The sequence below is a fragment of the Alexandromys fortis genome, unplaced genomic scaffold (assembly GCF_014885135.2).
Source record: "Alexandromys fortis isolate MF-2015 unplaced genomic scaffold, M_Fortis_MF-2015_v1.1 scaffold_99, whole genome shotgun sequence".
Taxonomy (NCBI): domain Eukaryota; kingdom Metazoa; phylum Chordata; class Mammalia; order Rodentia; family Cricetidae; genus Alexandromys; species Alexandromys fortis.
The window spans coordinates 325,911-351,670 of NW_026067982.1; the positions used below are offsets into that span (position 1 = coordinate 325,911).

Below are 25,760 nucleotides of genomic sequence, written 5' to 3' on the forward strand. Positions count from 1 at the left end.
GTCATTACATCAGCCCACGGTTTCCAGTTGGGCAAAGAGTATAGACTTGTGGGGGTGGGGATCCAGTCAGGAGGTGCCATTGCCTCCGTGACCCCAAACCCCAGTTGTAGCAGCTCTCCCAGCAGAAATGTCCTGGGTGGGAAAGCAATCTCATCTGTAGCCGGTGGCCCAGCAGCCAGCCTACAAGAAAAACGCTGCCCAAATGAGTAAGGGCACGAATACTGTCAACTGGTCTACCTGTGACATGTGACCACACCTTGAGCAAACACAGAAAGATATTCTCATGCAAGAAGAAATGAGAATCTTATTTTATTGAAAAATGTCAAAGAACCGTGTTTCCATTTTGGGTCCTCAATGGCAGCTCTGTCTCCAGGGAACAGAGTGACCATAAACTGCTTCATCTACAGAGACACAAATGCCGATCATGGAGGCAAGAGAGGAAAGGCTTTAGAATTTAACTCATGGGGCCAGGTTCTGGGTGCCCTGATCACATCAGGAAAGAGTTTTGCAAGAAAGACAAGAAGCAAGGAAATGAAAAGATAGGGATGCAGAGACAAACCCAGAGGCTATGATCACTAGCCTGGGCTTCCGGGACAGAAGAAAACATTGCAGCCCTGGCACATTGCCATGGCGCACAGCGAGCATGGTGGCCACATCCATGACCCCAGTTCCTGAGAGACAGCGCTTTCTCAGGAGAGGAAGCACAGTGTTTTGTCATATAGAAACAAAAAGACAGAAATTTAAAGAGACAAAAAAGACTTATAAGCTTATAAAGTATCTTTATGTAGTCAGCTTAGACCTGGGGGGGGGGGGGTGAAAAGGGTTTGATGAAGGCTAATTCTTGTTATTTGTCTTATTGCTTTACCTTCTTCTATAAATAGAAATGATTTGAACATATTTTAAATGTCGAGTATTTTAAGAAATGTCATGATACCAAACTCTGGATGAAAAAAAAAAAAAAAAACCTCAGCAGGAGTTCACATTTCCTTGAAAAAGCAGCAGAAGCTCTGGCCAGCTCTACTAGGACACGCTGCTCCCGAGATCTGGGGTGTTAGCTGGCTAGGAACATCATCCTCCCAGATATGGAAAGGATTCCTGGAGCCACGGATACTTGGGAGGTGAGGCATGAGGGAGGTGGTTAAGGAAGAGAGGATCAGAAAGACAAATCGAGATATGCCAAACTTGCCAAGGACTCAAAAGGCCATAGCGGCCATATGAACACACGGCAGAGCTTTCCAGAAAGAGCCAGAACCTCTAGGAGGGGAGAAGACTGGCTACGTCTTCAGGCGTGTGTGTCATGTTATTGCACAACTTTCAGGCGCCCAGTGGAACCTTTCCAACATCAACAGTCCCCAGGCCAGAAAACAAACCTGGCGTCACAGGGTCTGAGTGTGAAAAAAGGATGTTTGGGGTGTAAAAGAAACTGGAATTGCCTTTTTTCCCCCCTTCTGGGAGAAGGCTGAGAAGATGAGCTTACACCCAGGCGTACTTCACAGAGTCTGACGCCAACCTCCCCACGCATGGTCTGAAGTTCATCTGAATCCAGAATCCTCCATCAAACTCTAATGAAAAATGGCCTCAGGCGCATAACTCTAAGGCTCCAGTCCTCACCTAAAGCCATGGACCACATGCAAGTCCATCAAAGGATGCCTGCCTGCCTCATTGACTGAATGTGCCAACATGGGAGGATGGGGAGCACAGGACAAGCAAACACTCCACCAAATCGGCTTCCTTCACTTCGTTCTGCTTTTAAATCACTTATGGTAAACCCATGAATTACAGGTCTAAAACTGAAGCCTCCTAAAATCCCGAAGGGCAATAACTTAGTTTTATATATAAGGAAAGCAAGACTCGGAGAAGCTGATTGGCTTTCCAAGGTAAGGAAAGTCAGTCTGGGAAACCAGATGTGCACATCCATCTGATTCCAAAGCCTGTGCTTCGACCAGGATGTGGCTGGTGTGTGAAAGATACCCTACTCCACTGCCTGAAAATCCAGACCTTATGATGCTTCCTTGGCAATGAGTTGCGATCGCATACCTCGGAACAGGATGGTCAAGTTTGAGAATGGTCCGTGTGAGTTGGTGCACCTGTGAGCGGCCCCAGGACTTCCTAGGATGGTATAGGCTTACCTGGAGCATCAGGAAACTCCTCAGGAGTCACAGCTCCTACGTCTGCTTGTTCTATGTAGGGGCCAAAAACCTTGAGTAAGACAACCCTAGGCATGTACCTCCCACTCAAACGCCATATTCAACTGTGGATACCATGGGCCAGAAAATGTTCTCTGTGGAAGATCATAAAGTATATATCTTAAGCTTTGCAGGCCATCCAGGCTCTGGGGTAGCTATTCAAGCCTGGTCTCGTGGGTAAAAATAGTCAAGAACAGCAGTGTCCCAATAAGTCTTTATTTGCACAAACAGCCAGGTGGCCATTTGTTATCTTATCTGCTAAATACTCTCGCAGAACCACGTCTTTTATATCTGAATCCATCAATAAGATTGACAGGTATCAGTCAGTATGGCCAGGTGATAATGACTTAGAATATTATAATCTGTTAAGCCATTACTGAAACCAAAGCCTAGTCATTTTCCTTGATGTGTCTCCTCTAAAGAGCAACTAACTCTCCCGCAACTATCCTGTTCTATATACTAACCTTACAGAGTCACCAACTACGGGAAACAAAGGAGGCCAGGCCACTGCAACAAGAGGAAGATAGTTGTACTTGCCTAGAAACAATTTCTCAACATGACCCTATGATCGTACAACAGAAAACTACATAAACCAGTAGGGGACACAATCAGAACCTGACGCTGTCACTTTAATACACTCAGAGAGCACACTTCAGAAGGACATGTGTCCCTTGCTTCCTCCAGTCTAACCACAATAAGTGCTGTCATTGGTTAAGTATGGTGGCACACATCTGTAATCTTAGCACTCATGAAGTTGAGCCAAGAAGACTGTGAGTTCCAGGCTACGCTGGACTATATATCAAGGCGCTATCCCCAAAATCAAGAGATACAGATATATGTCCAGTGGGAAAATACCTACATAGCATCGACTGGGTCATAGCATGTATAGCACCACCAAAAGTCTCATGGTATTATCACCATCAATGTTAACAGTAATAAATGCATGCACTTAACAATTCCTCATCTAGCCAGGCAACAGTCAGAAAAACATACAGACATTAACGTGGCAAGCTTTTTGAGAGGCAGACCATGCCCTGCCCTGTAGGTAAGAACTAAGGCCCAGGGAATTTATCTGGCTAGAGTCACTCTCTGTGTGCTATACCTAGGTTTTGCTCATTCCAAAGCCTGTGCTCTAACTGCTGACTATTCTATCTTGCCCAAGGCCATTCACAGGGCCTCTTTTATGTCACTATCTCATCCTATACCTCCATCTTACATCAAACAGTAAGCCAATCACACGGAGAAACACTGACCAGCCCACTATTCACCTCTTGTCTCCTTCCCTGAACTCTGGCCTCCATACCGCCACCTATAGCACAGAGCTGTTACAAGAGAAAACTAGAGGAGCCAAGGACAGCTCTGCCTGCCCCTTCAAAGGCAGGAATCCTTTGACCGTAGTCCTTGACACTAATAAAGGAAGGATATGGCTAAGTTAGACTCAGCCAAGCACATAAATTATGCCAAGTGCTAGCTAGTTCTCATTATGATGGTTTAAGCCAAAGAACGCTCCTCCCCGACAATACCTCAGCTCTGGTCTGCTAGGACATTTTCTGTTGGGGAATATTTAGTCTTGACCGATGGTCAGTGAACTTGGTTAGGTTTGATCTTTGTTGGTGGCAAATCATGTTTCAAGTAAACCCTACGAATGTGATCGCTCTTCACAATTCATCACCTTTCTGCTAAGTCAGTGCCAAAACCCTGACCATTCCTGAGACCTCAGAAGATCAAAACAGGAAGGGCATGACTGTAAGCAGCTTGAATGCCTCAAAATGGAGGAATTAAGTCTCTTGAAGCCTGAAGCCCAACTTTTGTATGCCCAGCCTGCTCCTTTCAAATTCTCCTGTGTGGCATTTAGAAAATCAATCAAAATGCTAAAAACATCTTGACAAAATTTGTCATCCAAACAGATCAACTACTCATAAAAGTTGATCCTGGCTATGATAAAAGATGAAAATAAAAGCTGGAAAAGACAAACTCACCAGATTCCTTATTTTATAGCTGCAGAAAATGAAGAAGATACAAGTCGTCCCAAACCACACTATAAAGCTGGGCAGAGTGACACCACCCCAGCTGAGTGCTGGGAGGAGCTGGGATGGAAAAGTCACTAGTTTGATATCGGCTTTAGCTAAATAATGAGATTTTGTCTCAGAAAATGAGTCAGAGGAAGAGGAGAAAGAAGAGAGAGAGGGGAGGAAGGGGAAGGGAAGGCAGATGAGAGAGAGGGAAGGAAAAAAGCAGAAAAGAAAACAAACCCATATGAGGAGTAGTCATGGGGCAGCGATTAAGCTCCTAGGGACCAGGAGTTGAATACGTACACAATCGAAGGAAGATTATTTACCTGAATTTCTTACATTGGTGTTATTCAGTTTGGAGTCTTTGATTACCAAGTGCTTAATCCATAGGGTGGGAGCTGTGATTTCTAGAAAAAAAAAAAGAGAGAGAGAGAAAAGTGTGTGCATACCTGGAGAGAGAAGTAACAACACAGAGTGTAAGCCAGACTTGTAACAAGCTTTTAGAGGCCTACGCATCAAAGCTTAGCTATCTCCCTCTTGACACATCAACCTCATGCCAGTGCCAATGCACTCTCTCTTCCTTGTGACGGAAGCGCTTCTCACCACCAGCTTGTAAGAGACAACCAGGGCATCCTGTGCCGGGACACAGAGTAGTCAGAATTCAGAGGCACCAAGCCACTCCATCAAGGAATAAAAATATTATCCCAGGAGGTGAGGAACACGGGCCAAGCCAAGTCCCTCTTAGCTGCTTCCCTGGGAGAAGATTTAAAGGGGATAAATCAACAAACGGATGCCAAACACACCGCAGAGACCATTTTAGAGGAAACAGCTGAAGCAGGGCAGATTCAGCCCGCTGGGCTTCTGCTTCGTGTGGGGAGAGAGGAGTGAGTCTCACACATACTCCAACCCCTTCTCACAGTCAAGCTGAGCACACAGCAAGCACCTTCATCTAGGGCGCCCCAGGGTGCCTGCAGGCTCTCGGTACCAGGGTCACCAAGCAGACTGAGAATGTGGAAATCCTGATCCTGAACATACCATGTGGCAACCAGATCTTCAACGTCAGCAGCAAGACGGTCTTCCCAGGTGTCATATTTGCATCCTCCACCCAATCCCCTAGGACTCAGGTTTTCTAGTGACAGGGGATGTTTGCGGATTCCGATCTCACCGAGCTGAGCCTACCCTGGGCGCATGCCCATCCATGCTGCCATGGCATGGTTTTGTTTCATTTCTCTGTTCTACTCTCTCATGCCCCAGATACTCTCCACTGAGCGCTGCTGAAATCTTGCTATAGGTAGTACACTGATAGCTGAACTTCATTGTCACACTTTCTGGAAACCTTATTCTGCCAAACTTCCTGTTCCTGTTACAGGAATCTGGAGCACTGGGTAAACTCCCTGCAAAACAGAAGCCCAAGTGCCCCCTGCCTTGAACACGGGCCAGACTTCTGCACCCCAGCACTTCCGATTCACTGGCCTTGCCTCCAGGGACTCCCGGCCTTTTTTTTTTTTTTTTTTTTTTGGCCACCATCCACTACCACCCTTAACCTAGAATGTTTCTCCCAAATGTCTTAGTGCAACTCCCCAAATCCCTGTGCCCTCACCCAGCCAGCTCCATTTGCCAATCTCTTTCTCCTACTTCCATAATGGTGGCCCATACCCATCACCTTTCCCTCCTTCCTTGTTTTTGGCCAGTCCTTGCTGTCTGGAATACCCTGATTCTTCCTTTCTGCTTGCAAGCTCAAGTCCCGTGTCTTCCCAACTCTTCCCAGAACGATGCCAACTCTTTCTTCCTTAAGTATCTATCACAGTACTTAGTTCTAGGACCAGGACCTAGGGCTTAGTTCATGAAGCTCTCTTGGTTGTGCTGGGAGGAAGACATTCCTATACCTACATCTTACCCCTCCTCCAGCCCAAGCACAGAGTGGGCAGTTCTAAGTTCTGAGTCACGTGCTCCTGAAGACTGACTGCCCTCGCCAGCCTTTCTCACCATGGCTCCCTGGTCTTGGCAGCTTTGAGGGTCTGTCTAAAGCATGTTTTTGTTGGACACTGGGCTACAGGCTAGAAGCCTGAGAAGAACAGAGGGCTGTTCCAGAAGTAGAGACTCTGCACTGGTCACTTGGAGCCTTTGCATTTTTTAAAAGGTTGGGACAAACCAACTTACACTGGGAAAAAAAATTACAATCAAAAAAGAAAAAAATGATAATGGGAACTTAAACAAACATGTAAAGCTAATATCTTACCCAATCCTGAAATTAAAAAAGAAAAAAATAATAGCAAGAAGTAAAGAAACATATAAAATGAAAAGGAAATGATGGCTTACCATCGCCGTCGAATACAGGCTGGGTCTCCATCGTGGGTGTGGGCTTAGAGCCATCATCTGAATTGAGAGTTAAAAAGAAACGAAAAGAGACTACCATTATTGAGGTAAATGCTATCTACTCTCCAGAACTGTTGACTGGTTGGGGTTTGTACAAGGTCAAAGAAAAAAGGAAGAGGGAGGAGGAAGAGGCCAGGAGAGAAGCAGAGCCAGAGAGAGACACGATAAAGCAAATCCGGGTATGTGCTCATCCAGGGGACTCACAAGGAGTTGAGACTCACAGCAATGGAGGTCCCTGTCTCATAAAGCTGAGGATTCTGTAGGAGTCTTCCAGCCTTCCACGCCCCAACAACAGAGTAGGGTGGGAAGACTCCTGCAGCCAGCGGCCTGAGCTTTGTCTAGGCAGGCTAACACTGACAGCCCTATGGCCTGAGAGCCTGGTGTCTCCCCTTTAACTCCCATCCTCCGGCACAAGACAAGCTGTTTAGAACCTTTCCCTAAGGGCCCTGGCTAAAAAGCTTAGACCAGAGCTCTACTCTCTTCTAGGCTCCTAGCTGCCTCTCCATCCTTGCCTTAAATAGGTGCTGGAAAGCACTGCTCTCTCCCGCACACTAGAGGGTCAAGGGCCGCCCAGTGAACATTTACACGGCGAAGCAGCACACGCTGAAATTCCCAGCAGCAGGTCAGCGAACGGGAAGGGAAACAACACAGGAAATTGCTGAGATCACCCAGGCCTCCCTTTGACGTTTCTATCACCAATGATGGGAGTGGGATGCTCCCAGTAGCCATGTCCCAGTGCTTATCACTCAGTACCCTGGGCAGCTCTTTCTGCAGAGCAAGAGGAACTTCCATGTGTCAGGAGTGAGCGTAGACTTTGTTTATTTACCTGCCAGGACTATGCTTTCATCAAAGCCCCAAAACCCTCAGCTGAGAGACGTGTTTTGCAACCGTTTTCATTATTGCCCGTTGAAGGAGTATTTTTAGACCATTTTCTCCAATCACCTCCTAAGAAAATGTTAGTGGATAGAAGCTAATAAATCTTGTGCTGTGTACACCAATCTGTACTATATCTGTAAAGAGAGTACATCTCAGTCCCCAAGAAGCTACTGTTCCACCCACCCACCCACTCCCAGTAAAGAAGGAGGGGGTTATCCTGTCTATCTCGAGACTAGTTTAGAGATTTTCTTTGTTTTCTCCCTCAGGGGAAGAGAAAGGTTGAGCACTATTGTTTCAGTCAGTTTGATGATTACACCACATTGTTCTCCTACCAAGACCCCCCAGAGATCATTTAGATTGGAACGCTATGTGCTATGTTCTCTGGGCATTAACTATTTATAGAGAACCCCGGCTCTCAGATAATCCATGAGACACCACTAGTAATAACAGTGTCCCACCCCCTTGTGTCTTCCCTGACCTCCCCCCCCCCATCCCTGGATCTTATCAGAGGAGGGAGGGAGAGAATAATTCAGATCTCTCGCTGGTGTCAACCCTTGGAGACCCACACCCTCCCTAGAGACTGAGGCCAGCAATCTGACAGTCCTGTGAGTGACACCTGACCCTGGTATCACTGTCCTGTGCTGACACCAAGACCCAAAGACTCTCACTGGGGCCAAAGCAAACCCGGACTATATAGACAACCATCCCAAGAAATGAGACAGAGAAGAAAGAGGCTTCAGTACTTAAACACATTGAATATCGTATTTGCCTCAAACTGGATTCCCTAATGTACATCTTTCTACATCAAACCATGTAAGCTGATCTAGAAGTCTTTGAGGGAGAATAAGCACCAAACAGAGCTACACAATGTCATTTTTTTAAAATAGCACCACTTCCCCCGACTCTAGTAACACCTCCTTCCATTGAATTCAACAAGCCACTGAGTGGCGTCCCCTGGCAGCCGCAGTGACATTTAGTCTGGTCACTTCTGCCAGATGCAGCATTCAGTGTGACTAGTTCAGCACAGCTTACTCAGCCCCTCCGTGCAGGGTGGCTCCACTTTAGAGCTAACAAAGGAAGAGCAAGAGGTCAGAAGTCAACAGTGAGTGTTCAGATCCAACAGGGTATGTGATATTTCACATTTGATGTAGACACTAAAAAGTCTACATGAGAGCTAGCTCTCTGTCTGGAGCAAGATAGCTAAAAATAGCCTGCCTCCTTCTCCTGGCATCCAGATGAGAGCCTGGGTCTGAGCGCCTGGTCTAGCCATCGGCAGAGAAGGTCTGCGGAGAACAAGGGAGGGCTTCCCGGGGAACCTCAGACCTCGGCACGGAAGCCCGCCGAGCATGAAGCTGAGGCAGGGGATTGAGTCTTCCTGCTGGGTAGGGTCACTGAGGGTGAAGAGGCACAGCTGCTCTGTGCAGAGAGGCCCCGACGGAAAGCTTTATGGACTGAGAAAAGTCTAGGTGCCAGCACATCCCAAAGCCAGGAAGCCACGCCAAATCCAACAGAACCTTCCAACCATCATCTCCGGGCACCTGGGCACCTGGTTTCTGACCCACCAAATAAGCACAGGTTTTCGTTTTGGTTTTCTTTTTTAATAAACATAGGTTCAAGGCTTGGGTCCAAGGTCCACAGCCATTCTGCTTACTGGCAATCCTTGGAGAAGCACCAGGCCCCACACTGAGCTTCCAGATCCCTAGGGGGACCTCACACTGGCTCTTGTTGACATCCGTACATGGCCTAACCTAAACTCCTCACTCTGTCTGGGCAGCCGTATCATCTGCTACCCATGAAAGATGCCTGCCTACTAGGCGTCAGGACACTGGCGCTCTGTGGGTGTGAACAACCCTAAACTACTGTTGAAGGAGTTCCTCGGCTCCAAACGTACTAACATTCTTATTTGAACTGCTTACTTTTAAGACTGGATTTGTGAAATTAAGATCCTATCAAAGTTTTTAAATTAGATAAACCTTAAAGTTCAATAACATGACAACTTTATTTTAAACCTTGGCAGAATATAATATTTTAATAAGCATTTCACACACTCACGTATGCACACACGTACCCACACATACATACATGTACACACATATACACTAAAGACACAGAGATGATAGTTAACACACTAATCATGTGTAATGTCATTTATCATTGGGAGGTATAAATAGACACAATGAAAGTACTTGCTTGTAATCCCAACATTTGTAAAGCAAAGGTAGAAGAATTACTACACATTCAAGACCAGCCTGTGCTATATAGTAAGTTTTTCAGATCAGTTAGGGCTACACAATAAATTCCTGTCTCAAACAAACAAACCCAAAGACCCCAAAAAATACCACTAAGTACCAGGAAAGGCTAAAATAGAAGACAGAAAATAACAAGTGTTGGCAAGGAAGTGGAGAAAATGGAACTCTTTGTTCACCGTTGGTGGAAATATACAACTGGGCAGCCATTTTGAAGAATTATTTGGCAATTTCTTTTAAAAAATGAACACCAATTAAATTCTCAAGGCCCAAATTCCACTCCTGGGAACCTAGGAAAGACATGCACACAAATGCAGTAGCATTACTCAAATATAGCAAATATAGAAGCTTTTAATTTGGATTTTTATATGTATGTATGTATGTACTTGTTGGAAGAGGAAGGCACATGTATGCCATGATGCCGAGTAGAATTCACAGGACAACTTATGGGGATCTGTTCCCTCCTTCTACCATGTGCGTTCCAGGGAAATGAACGTGGGCTGCAGATTTGGCAGCAACCCCGTTACCCACTGAGCCATCTTACTGACCCAAAAAGTCTCAAAGTTTTAAGCAATCCAAATGTTTATCAACCAGTAAGCATACATTTAAAGGAACACTATTCAGCAATAGAAAGGAATAAATACTAAAACATGAAAATATACACCTGATGACCTTTGAAAACACAATAGATGGAAGACAAGCTGTAACCCCTGCCTATGGTAGGACACATTTGGACAGCGCAGATGTACAAAAGTCCGTGCATCGAGAAGGCAAGCAGCTCCATGGATGCTGAGTCTGAGGCTGGGAACGGTTATAAACTCTGAGAACTTCCCGTGCAGGGAGACGATGGAAATTGTCTCTGGTAATATTTGAGTGACTCTAGGAATTTGCTAAATTCACTGGATTTTTACATTTAGAATGAGTGGGGCGTTTGTTTGTTTTTCTGGTTACATTTCAATAAAAGCTCTTTGAGACAAAATGAGGGAATGTCAGAGTCACGAGTGGAAAAAGCACCCAGTGGCAGCAGCTAGGTCATTAGTTAAATTGAAGAGTGAAAGAACTCACCCATACATTTTAAAGACATATATCTAAATCTCTGTTTACTTATGTATGGATAATTTTATGCCTGGAGCTTATTCTGCTTGATTACTTTTATTCTTTCTTTTCTTTCTTTCTTTCTTTCTCTCTCTCTCTCTCTCTCTCTCTCTCTCTCTTTCTTTCTTTCTTTCTTTCTTTCTTTCTGAGCTCAAATAGATTTTATTCCTCCTTGATTTCAAAATGACTTCCAAACTAAGGAGAGAGAGACAGAGATAGAGAAACAGTGTTTCAAACAGAGGAGAGTTTCAAACATAATTTTTCTTATAGAGAGGGAGAAAAATACAAATTAGAAATTAAAAATAAACAGACAAATAAGGCAAACAAGAGAATTCTTCCAGGGTGAGTTAGGACCAGCAACCACAATCCCAGGATCCTATCTTACAGTGCTCAGTCTCTGGCAGGTGGCTTCCCGCCTCCCACCTGCACCTTCAGCCAGGAAGGAGGAAGCCATGAGGCAGATGAAAGGAGAAGCAAGTTCCAGCACAAGCCAGGCCTCAGAGGCAGCGAGCAGCTTTGGAAACTGCCCAGCCCCAGAGCCACTGCCTTTGGCCTTCCAAGGTTGCCCAGCCCCCACTCCAGCCTTGTCCTTGCAGGTGCAGCCCCTGCATGGGCTCTGGGAGCCTATAAAGACGGGGTGTGTGTGACAACACAATTCCTCCCCTGCGAGAAGGCCTGGCCCACGCACAGACAGCTGGAAGTCACTTCGACCCCCGATGACACTGTTCAAAGCCTCCTCTGTTTGGCTTTTTGATTTCTGATTGACATTCGCTGGCGAGCGGAGATAAATGCTGGGCTGAGGACAATGTTGATCCGCGCTGACTATTCTCAAGGAAAGACTTTTCAGAATAACAAACAAAACAAAATAAAAACCCCAAAACATTGGTGCGCTTAAGGGACTGAATAGAGCCCAAGAGATCCAGGGAAGCAGGCCTGGCCCTTTGAAGGGGCTGGCAAGTCCATTGAGGAGTTAATTGTCCGGGTGTACAATGAGTTTATTCTGACTACATACAAAGAGCTTTCTCTTCCAGGTCCTTCAAAAGCAAGTGTGTCAAAGGGGCCAGAGGAGGAATCTGTATTAATGGCATCTCTTGGGGTTTCCCGAGGTGGAGTGTTGAGCAATCAGAAAAAAAAAAAAATAGAAAAAAAAAAAAAACAAACAGCAACTTCCACAACACCCCCCACCCCAACTTGAGATTTGGAAGGTTCCTCAACAAGCCCAAGTTCCCTCAGATTCTGAACTCATCTCAAACCACGTCAACTCTGCAATCCTCCTACACCACTGTCTATCTCTTGTGGGAATAAGCTAAGGCCTGGTATACCTAGAAGTTCTTGCTTGTGCAGGGACCAAACTTACGTGATTCAAGGTTCAGTACGGAAGTAAAGGTGACTTCTTCGGGTATCCTGATTACAGAAGTCTCTTAGGAAGCTGGCCTAGATCACACCGGGAAGGTGAAGAGCTGGCTAGCCTCAGCATCTCCGGAGAGGCATGGTGCCTGGTTAATGGTGCTCTTTTAAGATGGATGAACATTGTCCCTGTGCTGACCCATGAAAGCAGAAAGCATCTGGGCACTTCAAACTCGCTCGAGAGTGAGAGGTCTATTTACAGCGGTTTCCATCCACCCAAACACTTCCTCTTCAACTTAAGAGCAAGCTCAAAGCTGGCTTTCCCAAGCATTTTCCCCATACCCTCAAGTCATGCATCCCTCTGAATAAGAACAAAATCCCAAGGCTAGCTAAGAATGCATAGGAGAGATAGACAAGAAGAAAGGAAAGGAAGTTGAGGAGAAAGGAGGAGCAGGAAGAGGCAGAGGAAGAAGCAGAGGAGAAGTTACCTGTAACACTGAAGACCAGATTCACACAGATCTCAGAACTAACTTTTTAAAAACTTTTGTCATGAAAAAAATGTGCTTAAATTTACGTAAACATAACGTCATATGCCAGTTTCTATGAGGACTTTAGCACAGGCTAGGGATGCAGCTCGGCTGGTAGAGTGCTTGCCTTGCATCACAAAGCCCTGAGTTTGGTCCTCAGCACTGCATAAGCCAAGTCTGTTTGTGTATACCTGTATCCTAGCACTAGGGAGGGAGAGGCAGGAAGATCAGAAGTTCAAAGCTAGGCTAGGATACATAGGGAAGATCTCAACCAATCCCGCTCCCCCCAACCCCCGTGTGGATGCTAAAGGATGACTAATTACATCATTCAAGATTATAGTACAAAATCAAGAAGCTGATATTGGCATGGTCCATCCTTATCCAGGCCTCAGCAGTTTCCCATGCACCTGTCTGCGCGTGTACAGCTCTGAGTTATTTTATCCATGTACAGATTCAGGTCACATCAGAGTCATACAGAACCAGCCCATCACCTCGAGGGCTACCATGGGCTTCCTCTCCTCCACACCTGGCAACTCCTCACTTGTTCTTCACCTTATTGTGTCTTGTCATTTCTAGAATGTTGTAACAATGGAATTGCATAGTATCTGATCTGAAATCAGCTTTGTGTGTGCGCATGCGTGTTTGCACGAGCACACTTTGCACGGTACCCTCAAGGCCTTCCGGAGTTGCTGTTACATATACTGCTCAGTATCATCTGTACTGCATATGTGACCCGGCTCATTTCACCTGCCGAAGGACATTTGGGTTGTCTCTATTTTGACATTATAGATAAAGCTGCTATATATTACATATGGGTGATTTTTGTGGATCCTTAAAATAAAGATCTTCAGGATCTTTATTTCCTTAAAATAATTGGTCAGAAACATAATTGATAAATTAGGGTTAAGTATATGCTTAGATTTTTTTTCTTCCAATTAGGCATGGTGGCTTGTACCTCTAATCCCAGCTCTTAGAAGGCTAGAGCCATAGACTCATGAACAAAAGATTCAGCCTGAGCTACATAGTTAGATTCTATCAAATGAACAAAGGAAAGAAAGGTGAAGGGGAGATGGGGAGAGGGAGAGGAAGAGGAGGGGAGGATTTTTCCAAGCATCTTCCATTGTGACTGTTCTATTCAAGTCCTCACCAGCAGTGTAGGAGGGAGGTAGTTTTGATGTCACCTCGCCAGCACTTAGTATGAGGCTCTTTCTTAACCCTTCTAACCGTGTCAGCTCACCGCGGTCTACACTTGGCATACCTTATGACCTTGACCATCTTCCACAAGCTCTTAGCCCTCTGCAGGACTGCTTTGGTGACACATCTGTGCATATACCCTGTCCACTCGTTCACTGAAAGCTTTTCTAACTGCTGAGTTTATAGAGCTGTTTGTATGTTCTCGACACAAGCCCTGCTTCCGGCATAAGCTTTGCAAATATTCCCGCACATCTTGAATGATAAAATTTCTCACGAGGACTCTTTAAAAGTTGTTACAGCTTTCCGTTCCACAGTTCAGACTACGATCCAGTATAAATTAATTTTTTACAAGGCAGAACATTTAGGTTGAGGTTTTAAGAACTTTCAAATTTTTCTGTTTGTTTGTTGAGGTTTTTCTATTTTTAATTAGCCATCTACGCATGTGTCTGTGTTGGACAAGTGTCCACAGAGACCAGAGGACAGTGTCTGATCGGCTGAAGCTGGGATTACTGGTGTTAGGAGGTACCTAATGCTGCAGGTGCTGGGAACTGAGCTCAGGTCCTCTGGAAGAGCAGCCAGCATCTCTCCAGCCTCTGTCTTTCTATTGTGTGTTTGGTCTGTGGATGCCAGTTGCTATAGTACCCTTGGCTGGGTGACCTGTCCTTCCTGCACTGAAGTGTCTTTGTCATCAGACATCTAGTTTGGTGTAGGCATTTCTCGGTTCTCTATTCTCCATCCACTTAGGTCTAGCTGCTGTTCCACCAACACCACACGGTCTTAACTGTCACAGTTTTATGTCTTAAAGCAGATAAAAATTGTTCTGTCACCTTTTCCTTAAAAAAAAAATAGTGTTTTATCTCCTCTGATCTCTTTCCTTTGCATGGAAATGTGATGATAAACAGTTTTGCATCTCATCCCTTCCTTCCCACAGGTACAGAATCAGCCCAGTGAGACTTGGGAACGACAGTTCATCTGCTGTCACTGCGGGAGCTGGGTGGCCCTCAGAGCTGGGACTAAAGAAATGATCCTGAGACACATCCAAGCTCATAGCCTCATTCCTGGCTGTCTCTGAGGTGGTATTCTCAACTTTGGACTTCACTCTGGACCAATGAGCAAGCACACTTACTCCCACTAGCCTGAGTTCTCTTACCTGGACCGCAGGGGCTCTGGGAAGAAGCATCGGCCAAAGCGTGCAAGCATTTGTTAATGGTTTCTATTAGTTCTAGGCTGCCCCTCTCAGCAGAATGATAAAAAAAACAGCTACCAGTCAGAGCGGTTTGGAAGATGCCACCCACCTTCTCTTATTGGAGAAGTGGCATGCTCTAAGAACTTAGAAACTGCTGGTCCCTTGAAGCTCCAAGTCCATTTGAAAATCGTCTCCATCACAAAAGGCCGAGAACCTGACAGACCGGATGTAGGTGAGCCGACACAGTGAGGCTGGAGTTCTGAACATTTTCACTCACGATTATAGCCTCAGTGGCTGCAACAAACACAACCTAGCAAGCTCCAAATGAACATTCACCCAATAAAAGCAGCGTTCATAAGTACCAACAGCTGCTAATATCACCAAGGACTCAAACACGCAAGCCATTGTGAAGCTTTCCCAGATCCCTAAGTTCTGATTCCCTTCCAGTCCCTGGAGGTGCGATTTGACGGGGATTCAGACTCGGTCTGGCACTCCTTCAGCCATTTGGAGTAAGGGCTGAGCTATGAGGCAGGGGACTGAGACTGGGGCCAAGCAGGAAAAATGGGCAACTGTGGAAAGGAGACAGGCATTGTGTGTGCACGGGCATTCATGCTCATTTGTGCACACCATTTGAAACTGAGCTCTACAAAGCTGGCATTTAACATACCCAGCTCTGCTAAGGTGGCATAGAGCATAGGACGCAGCAGCAATATGCATCCCCTGCATTGGAGATTGCATTTTTCTGTTCAGCAGGATAGTATTAGAGTGGGTATATGCAGATGATCGTTGCTTGTCTCCACTATTAAATTTAAATGCAGTACAGGTTAAAATCCTATGCACATATCCCTCAACCAGGCTTAGGGAACTGGGGCACACCTCCTTCTGGTGTGCTCACTGCCCTTGCCCCCAACTGTGAGACCAAGGCTGAAGGCTGCAGTGTCCAATCTACCTGGGACCAACCCCTGCCCTAAATCACCCAGCTGTACATTCTGATCCACCTCGTGAGGGGCACAGGTCCCAGGATGGCACCATTCTGCAGACCAGACTCCACAAGAGCATCCAAAAATAGAGACATAGACAGAGACCTTGGGGAAATAAATGTGACTCACTCCTTACTCAAGGCACACACTGTGGAGTGGCCAATAAGAGATTAAAGAGAACTCCCTGCCAACTAAAGGTGAGTTGGACTTTGGGAGGAGCTCTCTACCCTATTCTGAGACTGGCTAGACAAGTACAGAACTCCCTAAAGGAAAATTTAAGCAGAGATTCTTCTTGGTTTTGCCTCTTTCTCACTTTTGTTAAATAGCAAACTGCCAGGCCTCTCAGAGAAAAATGAGAAAATTTTGGAAAGTTTTCTCTGACGACCCTCGTTTTTCACTTGCTGTTTGTCACAGCAGCGTCAGCTCCAAGGACTCTGGGATTCTGAGCTGCAGGGAGGGACTGGCGGCACTCCTGAGAACCACTAAAATCCACTTTGCACATGCTGTCTGGGGTCCTCCCCTCCACCATCCTTTCTCACTCCCCAGTCCCTTCTGAGAGGCTGAGAATTGTCATCCTGGTACCGCACAGGCGGTGCAGCCAGGCAGCCCCCTGCAAGCACGCCTGCAGTTCTTCATATCTCAACCCCAAAGGATGTCGGGAAAGCCCACAGGCTTCAACACAGGCTGCTCCTGAGCAATGGGTGGCAGGAAACACAGCCTGCTTCCCAGTCACCTGCACTTGCACTGCATCCGTGGAAACCTCAAACCAGTCCCTCTCTCACCCCTGGCAGCCTTCAACTGTTTGAGCAGCAGAGCCTCCGAGCTAGAGGGACTGCCTGGGCTCCTCGTCCTCTCTTCAGATAGACCTCCATGGCGTCAATAAAACACACACGAGTGCATGTGTGCACCAACCCCCAGATACACACACACACTTACACACACATTCACATACTCACACACTCACACACACTCACACACACACTCACATACTCACACACACTCACATACTCACACACTCACATACACTTACTCACACACACTCACATACTCACACACACTCACACACACACTCACACACTCACATACACACTCACACACACTCACACACTTACATACTCACACACACACTCACATACTCACACACTCACACACACACCACCCCCATCTGTCTTCAAGGACCAGGACCAGAGGAGAAGCAGAGGGGGCAGTAGGATGGGATTGCCCCAGATCAATGGATATTTGAAACCCAAACACATGGCCCAGGACCCACACCGCATGTGTTAATTACCACACATGTGCCCATAAAGGAGTCCGTTAAACGCAAGGGGTACAAAGAACAGAGGGAAGAGGGGACATTCCAGGGGATTAAGTAAATAGTCTCAAGTTGTGACCCTCCTCCCCTCCTTGAGCACGTGCATCTGGGGAAGATAACAGTGCCTCCTCCCCCACTTCTCCCCTCGGGCCCCACACCTGTGAACCCAGACCCCCCAGCCTGGTCAGGCAGCAGTGACCTGCTGCCGCCTGGCCTCCCTCCCTCACGCTATCTCTCTGGTCTTTCACCCCAGCTCCCTGCACCCTGCCTTTCTCCTCTTCTCCTTCCAAGGCCTAATTCCTGGCTGGCGACCAGACTCGAAGCGGTCGGTCACACAATGCATCTTTTCATCCCTTCCAGGCAGAGAGAACTGATCCTCCGCAGCCCATCAGTGGGGCATATTCAAGAGGGCAAGAGACTTGGGGGAAGAGAGAAGCTCTCCCATCCCTGCCTTGCACCCACATCCCTCGCACCCACATCTCTTGCACCCACTGCAAGACCCATGGCTGCACCTCCTTTCCAACCAAACCCCTTATGCTCCCAGGGGCCTGGCCAATTTGGCTGGCAAGCCCCAACTCTAGAGAGATGCCTTCTGGGAGAAGCCACATGTGGGCATGGGCTCAGACAAGGGGCCTTTGTGTGGTCCCACCTGCGGCCCCGCAGAGCACATTCCATTCTTAAGTGAAGCTGAAAGAGGAACCTCTGCAGGTCGACACAGGATATTACAAATGCCCTCTCACACTCTGTCCCCATTCAAACTCGGCCTTCTTAGGCAGGTGTGACTTCAAGTGGCCTTTCCGACAGGTGGCCCAAACTTGCCTTTTCCATGCGCCCATGGCAGACAAAGGAAAGCAGGTCCTGCACCTAAATCGATCCTCCAAGTGGAGGGGAAATGGGACCCCAGGGCAGAGTTCAGATCTCAGAGGAGAGGGGGACCAAACACACCCCACTCACACGCCACTTGCCCTGTCCTTTGCCTTCATGGAACCCTGCAGGAGGAAGTAAGGCAAGGAAGTGAAGAATTGGGAACTGATAGTAACTTCTCCCACTAGGTGAGCCATTCTTAAACCTGTGGATCGTGACTCCTTTAGTGGTCGCATATCAGGTAGCCTGCATATCAGATAGTTACGTTATCGTTCATAACAGTAGCAAAGTTACAGTTATGAAGTAGCAATGAAATAACTTTAGGGCTGGGGGTCCCCACCACATGAGGAACTGTACATATTAAAGGGTCACAGCATTAGGAAGGTTGAGAACCACTACCGGGGGGGGGGGGCTTTATTCTTTGCATTACCCTGACGCCTCCTCCAGATCTGCTGGCTGACCTTGGACCGAGGGGACAAAGGGTGTTCACTGCTCTCTCCTGAAATGCCATCTGCAGCCCACCTGCCCTCTCCCAGCCAGCTCAAAAGGGTGACCACGAGCTATCTGTCATTGTTACCCATGGAGGGCAAGGCCACAGCCCCTAGGAGAGCCCTTGCTATCTCCCAGGCAGCCATTCTGGACAACAGGCTTTATAAGCTCCTCGCACCTCCCCCCATTCCTTTCAATGGGAAGGATCAGTTCTGATGGGTGGTCAGTTTCACATGCCTGTCAACAGATTTTCTCGGCCAAAAGGTCCTCAGAAACAACCGAGAAACAAATGCGAGGCTCCTGGGGCATTTCATCCTGCGGCAGGCAGAATGAAAGCAGCTCCTATGCCCAAACCCTCTGGGCACATGCCACTGGCGGTCCTGGTGACTTCAGGTCTCTACAGAGGCATCCCTACCCCCATGCCCACTGTCCCACCACAGCAGCCCCGGTTGCATCCCCAGCTCTGGGAAGGACCAGGCAAGGTATCTGCTCCCTTCTTCCCACCTTCCTTCTTCAGGGGAAGAGAAGCCACCCACCTGTGAGCCCATTGTTTTAGTCAGTGGCGATACCACCTTCCCCTTCTTGGAGGACCACAACACAGGACAACAGCTTCTCTGATCCTTAACTCCCACCCTCTGTGCAGTGGTAGAAGCCAGTGGCTGCCCTTGCCTCTGTGTGGCACACAGTGAACTGCACACTGGCTCACAGTACCCTCCCCACTGAGGGACTCTCAGGAGCACGCAGCTTCCAGAGCATAGATGAGATGGGAAGCCCCCACTTCAGCCTGAGGTAGAGGGGAACTTGACACCTGCACATATGGCAAAACCGCTATGTGCACTGTCTCAGGAGCAGCCATTGTGAGCCCTGGGCCTCACTGTCTTCCAAGCTAGAAGGGACCAGGGCTGCAGGCCAGGGTCCACTAAACAGCCCCCAGACAAATACTAGCTGTATAAAATAGACGAAGCCAACTCAAAGAAAATGTGGGCTCTTGTTAAAAGAAGAGGGTAAAATTGTCATTAGAAGTTTAAAACAGAAAGCTCTCTATCCCCTCTCTACCAAAGTCTCTTTTTCTCTCTTCTCTCTCAACTTGCAATAGTAGTGTTTAATTTGCTGTTTAGTGTTCTTCTAGGTTTAAACAAAAGAGTCAAACCCTTAAGCTTGCTATGGAAGCCAAATTGTAAACATCTTACAAACTACGTGATGCTTTGAGATAACAAGGTCTGGCAGCCGACACTCAGAGGACATGTGTCTCCTCCGCCCATGTGCATGCCACCACCAAGGCAGCAGGCATTCATAGAATATGTGTCTCCTCGGCCCATGTGCACGCCACCACCAAGGCAGACACTCAAGGGATAGGTGTCTCCTTGGTCCATGTACACACTACTACTCTCTTGCCATCAAAGCAACATGGTTGAGAATTTATGGGCAAGAAAATTGGCTGCATACCCATGAAGTCAGCCTGGTCTTCAGGAAGAGACTCTAGATGTATGTACTAGAACACACCATCAAGGAAAATGTCAGGGGAGGACACGAGTACCCTACCTTGATCCTCCTCTTCGAATGAATGCTGGATTTGTTGGTAGTTGGCCAACAGAACTTCCCAGAGAGCAGAGATCCACGGGGCGCTCCCATAAGGGTCCCTACCCAGCTCTGTGCCCCACACTCTCGCTCCTTCCTCAGAAACAGTGACAGCTGGGTCATCACCACTGTCTGGGCCCTCCTTACCTCTAGTGCTTCAGGGAGGACACTGGAAACGTGAAACGTGTTTCTTTGTCACCCCAGGCTCCTTCTCTCTCAGCTAAGAACCCCTGCTCACACTGGCTTTCGAAGCAAACATTTAGATGAAGCATGAAACTCCACTCACCTTTTCTTCCTGAATTACCCTGGCTCAAGGGCTTGTCGGTGACTGGACCTTGGACGAGAGAGGAAACAGAAGCACAACATTCAGATCGCACTGTGGTTGGTTTCCGTCAAACACTTGGCAAAGCCTGATGTCATGAGCACATGGTCATGTATATATGTATTGTATACACACCGGGGATATTATATACAAAGTTAGTGTGCACATGCATGTCAAGTGGGGTTTGTTTAACGTCAATGTCACTGATAACCCAGACTGTTTTGAGATGAACTATGATTCCCAGGTTCCCTGGAACCAATCTTGACCGGGTTTTTACAAAATTCAACATCCATGTAACTCAAACATTCCAGTGTTTGTCCTCCACTTATACACCCCTGCACACCTCCTCTCCTCACCAGCTCCATGCTCTGACCCATATCCAGTCACCAGGGCCAACTGGTGAGACCCCCTCTTACTGAAAATGTCATGATTGACACCCCTTGCTGGTCAGGGCAGGAAATCGGCGATTTTCCATCTGCGTTAAGTAGAAAATTGTTGGCCCAATTGTACTGAATGGGCCAAACAGTCTGAGGCATGGAAACAATTTTCTAGACACGGCCTGTTCTTCAAGGAGGGGGGTGCAACCTGTATGCTGGCCAAACGTTTGCCCCATCTCTTCTGCGATGCCACATGCCCGCATCATCCAGGGCTGGCTCTGTGGCACCTGCCTTCTCCTTAGAGCCCAAATCAAATGTGTAAAGACAGAACCCACTCCACAGAAAGACCTCTGTGGAGATCCTGCCCATGAGAGGAAAGTGAGAATCCTCACTGTCCTGGCCCACATTACACTCCTTCTCCATGCTCTAGATTTGTGAGGATTCTGCTATCCTGAAGGGGGCTTGTGTCTAGTACATTTGTTTGCTTTAAATGAAGCGTTCCAGGTCATTTGCAAGGAGGGCCAAGTCCTGCCCTGCCCCTCCTCGCCCTAACCCAATTAAGGTTTCCAGTTTCTGTGTAAACCACAAATAAAGTAAACTTCCCTTTTGGCCTGTAAATTTTGATCCTAACATACATTCTTACATACAGTCCTATTGCCTGTACCACTTGCTTTCCTTTTTAAACAGATGGGCCAAGTTTGTTTGAGAGAGAGAGAGAGAGAGAACAAATTTTATTTAAAAATTTAAAAACCAGGGAAAACAGCGTAGACGGAGGGCCTCTGGAACTGTGTTTTAGCATAACATTTAATACTTTGCTTGCACTTAAAACTGGGAATAAGTAAAATGCAAGCCCCACACATAGTGGATGGGTCGAGAATGGCTGTTTTAAGGGCGACCTTAAGGAAGTTACTAATGAGGGGGAAACATGGGGCGTGTGTGGATCCATAGCCACAAACACATAAAACTGGCCTAACAGCAAACTCTGTAAGCTTACAAAGTTGAGAGCAGAAATGCAATCTTTTCTATGATAGGGATTAACCCAATGGATGGTTATCAAACTTGTCTGATTATCAGAAATGCTTCATAAGAACAAAGGAGGTCAGATCCATTCCAGATCTAGTACCCACTAGTCTATTCAAGGAGATGCTAGGACACTTGGTGTCTACAGACGACCAGCCAGACACACGGTTCACTGTCAGGACAACCTTCTACTGCTGTGCGCTACAATGTTCAAGGATGGCACAGATGTGGGAGAGAAGCTAATACTCTCCTTGCCTGTGTCCATGACAGACATCACTAATCAATCAGTGAAGCCTTTGGTGTTGAACTCTCACATAACTTCAAAACCAACACCAATAACGCACTTCAAGGGCCACCACAGGCAACAAAGAACAACAAAATCCTAGATGTATGTCATATCAGATCTAAGGGGCTATAGCCAATACTTAGAAAAAGAATGCTGGACCAGAAACAAAAACTCAAAATAAATAAACATACACTGATAGACACTCTTCACTGAGCCGACTATAGAGCAAGAAGAGTGGAACCTTCTAACCTGGGCTCGTTTCCCACACCACCCTGCTAAAGGTTTGCCTATAAGATTGAGGGCCCAACCAAGTCTCCCTTCAGCCCTTTCCGTTCCTCCCACCCCTTCCTACGGTACCTGAACATACAGGAGTTTTATTCTGCACAGAAGAACCACTGATGGGCTTCCCGTCCGGGGTGACACACCAGCAGTACCCCGTGTAAGTGTGGCACTGCACCTGTTCAGAAGAGTGGGCAAGGAGGAGAGTTGTGAGTCTCGGGTCACAGTCAATCATCCCTCACCGCGTTTCCAAGCATCCAAGCGTCAGAAAATCTCCTCCCACCTCCCACTCCCACATCTGTCCCAGGACATCTCTCACAGGTGGAACAGTCAGGTGGACCCAGCATCGATGTCATGTTTGCTTTATGACCCCTGCGTGCAGCCCACAGCAATTACCTGCCTTTTTCTCATGACTCCAGTTAGCATCTGATAGCCTATGGAGAAAGGTCCACTGTGGTTCCCTTGGGATGCATTTCTCCAGTTCCCATACTCTCCCCCCAGAGCTGGCATATGCTCTGTATGCCATCCAGCTGTAAAACCGCCCGAGCCGCAAACTAATCTGGCAAGTATCTGTGGCAATGTCACCATTAGGGATTGATGGGGCCCTTCTTGAACAAGTAGAGACAAACACTAAGTTTTTTTTCTCATAAGTAACACAGTGACGTAAGCAACATAAGCCTGTCCTGTGAGAACACAGCTCTCCCAAGACAAGCACCGAGCCCCCTTGTGCCTGCAGGATCTTCTGCTAGAAGCCCAGCTTTTAGCACCACAGGGTGATCTTCAAGCCTGCAGGATCAGAGCGGGCAGTCTGGGAACGGCTAATTAAAATGAGGCCTTCTTTCACTCTCCCAGAATAGCTTCCGATGTCCTCCAACAGCTGTTACCTTACCCACCTTCTCCCATCCTACCCACTGCCCTCTTGTGTCTGTTTTCGCTGCAGAATTACTAACCATCTATCAAGACAGACTGCCTTGCATAAAGCTCCTCGGTGGTTCACTTTTGGGCTCGAGATAAAGATTAAACTAAATTCCATGACACTTAAAGGACCCTAACAATCTGTCCCTGCCCATCCTTCTGGTGTCATTTTTATACCCAAAGCCCCACAAACACCCTCCACTTTGACCACAGTGAGCCCTTTGATGTTCCCAAACACAGCCTCATTTCTCTTGGTTCTTAGCCTTTGTCGGGCCCCAGACATTCCGTTTATCCGCAACACCGTCTCAGGCTGCCTCTTCCCAACCTTTTCCCCATCCTTCTGCTCCCCTCCATGATACTCAAAGCCAGTATCACTTTCTCTAAGCCCTTCCCCAAATTCAGAGCCCTTCCCATGGCAAGCGAGTGAGCCCGAGCCGCTGTTGATCTGGCGGGTCCATCTTGCCGCTCTAGATTAAAACCTCAACGACTGCAAAGTCATTCTTTCAGAGTCCCCAGAATCTAGTACGATGCTGACATCTACGGCAGGTGACTGATGGATTGAATGAAGGCCTGGACTCTCCTATTTCCTCCATTCTCGGTCTCCCATTGAGTCTAAAATGCAACATCAATTTAAAAAGCCATACCACATTAAGTGTCTATCTCAAGGATAAGATGTGTGCCAATTGTAAAGATATTAAAATGGGGAGGGGTGCCATTTGGGATCAAGAACGTGTTGGAAATGAGGCCAGGCAGTGACTGCGTACAAACTGAGGGGGGAGGGATGGTAAAAGGAGAATGCAGACAGCCTGGTTGGGAGCCAGAAGTTACCGCTAAGGCAAAAAAAAAAAAAAAACCCCGCTATGGAGAGTATTGTATTCTTGTGTGGGTACCAAACAAAATAAGCCCCCCCCCACAAGGCAAATTTACTTCACCCAGAGCCTGTCCACAGGTATCTAACATGGTTGCTGTTGAATGGAGCACTCGCTCACATCTCTGCAGGGACGCTGCCTAGTGCACGAACCCAAACCACATTCTGCTCCTTCTTCACCTTATAGCACAATGACACCTGAGATGCTCACTCACCATCAACATCCCAGGCTTGGTAGCACTATCCCAGTCAGATTAATGGCCGAATAGAAAGAAATCAAGACAGGCCAGGGATCAAACCCTCGTCTGGCCTGTTACAGATAAGGTGCATCACCAGTTCTTAGAGCCTCCTCTGTATACTGTGGGCAATGACTGCCTAAGCTGGGGGCCCCTGGTGAGGTAGTCTTACACCTGGCACGGGGTGAAGGCTGGAGTGGCCACAGCAGTGATTGTGTTCTCAGTCACACCAGGAACACCTGCCAGGTGTCTCCCCATGGGCCAGACTGCCTCCAGTAACCTCCACAGGTGAGGCTGGGAAGTGCCTCTGGAAACTTGGCTTCACTGCAGATCACATAAGCCCATGCAGGGGAGGCTTCCTAGAGTGCATTCCTACCCAGAGGCAGCATTTAAACAGGACTAATGGGATCTGGCTGGCTGCTTTCTCCACTTCGGCCAATAGTCACTGGGGAACTGTCCCAAGGCCTGAGATGCCAAGCTGACTCCCTCCTAAGCTCTGGAAGCCCACTGCTGAGGCTCTCACGTAAGGGCTGTGCACCAAGCAGTATCCAAGGCCGTGCCTCAGGCCGGATGCTGTGTGTTGCAGCAGGGACAATATGGTTGAGCATGCGCAGGTTACTAGGTTACTAGGGCAGAACGGAACACATGAATAAAAGGCAAAGCCCAGAGCTTTGTTTCAGGGGACACCATTTGACCTCAGGGCCCAAAGGTCCATGGGCCACATTCTTACTATGGACACAGCTAGCCAGTCCTCTAGCCAGGGCCACAGAACCAAACACAATCCTTTCTCCCCCAGATCCTCATCTTTTTCTTCCCACCACACTACAAGGAAAAGACACACACACACAAACACACACACAAACAAACAAAATCACCAAAATCTTCAGGCTGGGAGTTGCTTCCAAATTCCTTAACAAGCGAATGAGGAATGCTGCCCCATTCCTTTGAGGTCTGGGGCATAACCCAGCTGTGTTAAAAGGAGGTAGCAGGAGGGAGCAAAAGAGGACCCAAGGACTCTAGTGGGGTCTCAGATTGAGGGACTTGTTGAGGTAGCTCAGCAAGACCTCTTTGCTGAAGGAACCCTAAGGCAATTGATCACCTATGATTCGAACCGAGAGATTTTAAGTTGCCTTGGAGTGTTTTTCGATGTTTGCAGAACAGAAGCTGCGGCCGGGGGGGGGGGGGGGGG

At 47.4% G+C, this 25,760-nt stretch overlaps 1 protein-coding gene across 4 annotated transcripts in view; it reads right to left on the reverse strand.

Annotated features, from left to right (window-relative positions):
• The window catches only part of Smoc1 (SPARC related modular calcium binding 1), a 157,218-nt gene that overhangs the window by 30,165 nt on the left and 101,293 nt on the right, over positions 1-25,760 (reverse strand). For 2 of the 4 annotated variants that reach the window (XM_050158455.1, XM_050158452.1), the window contains exons 4-7: positions 22,631-22,730; positions 20,555-20,602; positions 6,518-6,607; positions 4,525-4,605 (exon numbers count right to left, since the gene is read on the reverse strand). In XM_050158455.1, the coding sequence (XP_050014412.1) occupies positions 4,525-4,605; positions 6,518-6,607; positions 20,555-20,602; positions 22,631-22,730 (319 nt within the window). The remainder of the gene's footprint in view (positions 1-4,524; positions 4,606-6,517; positions 6,608-20,554; positions 20,603-22,630; positions 22,731-25,760) is intronic. The other 2 variants (XM_050158453.1, XM_050158456.1) reach the window with 2 other exon arrangements.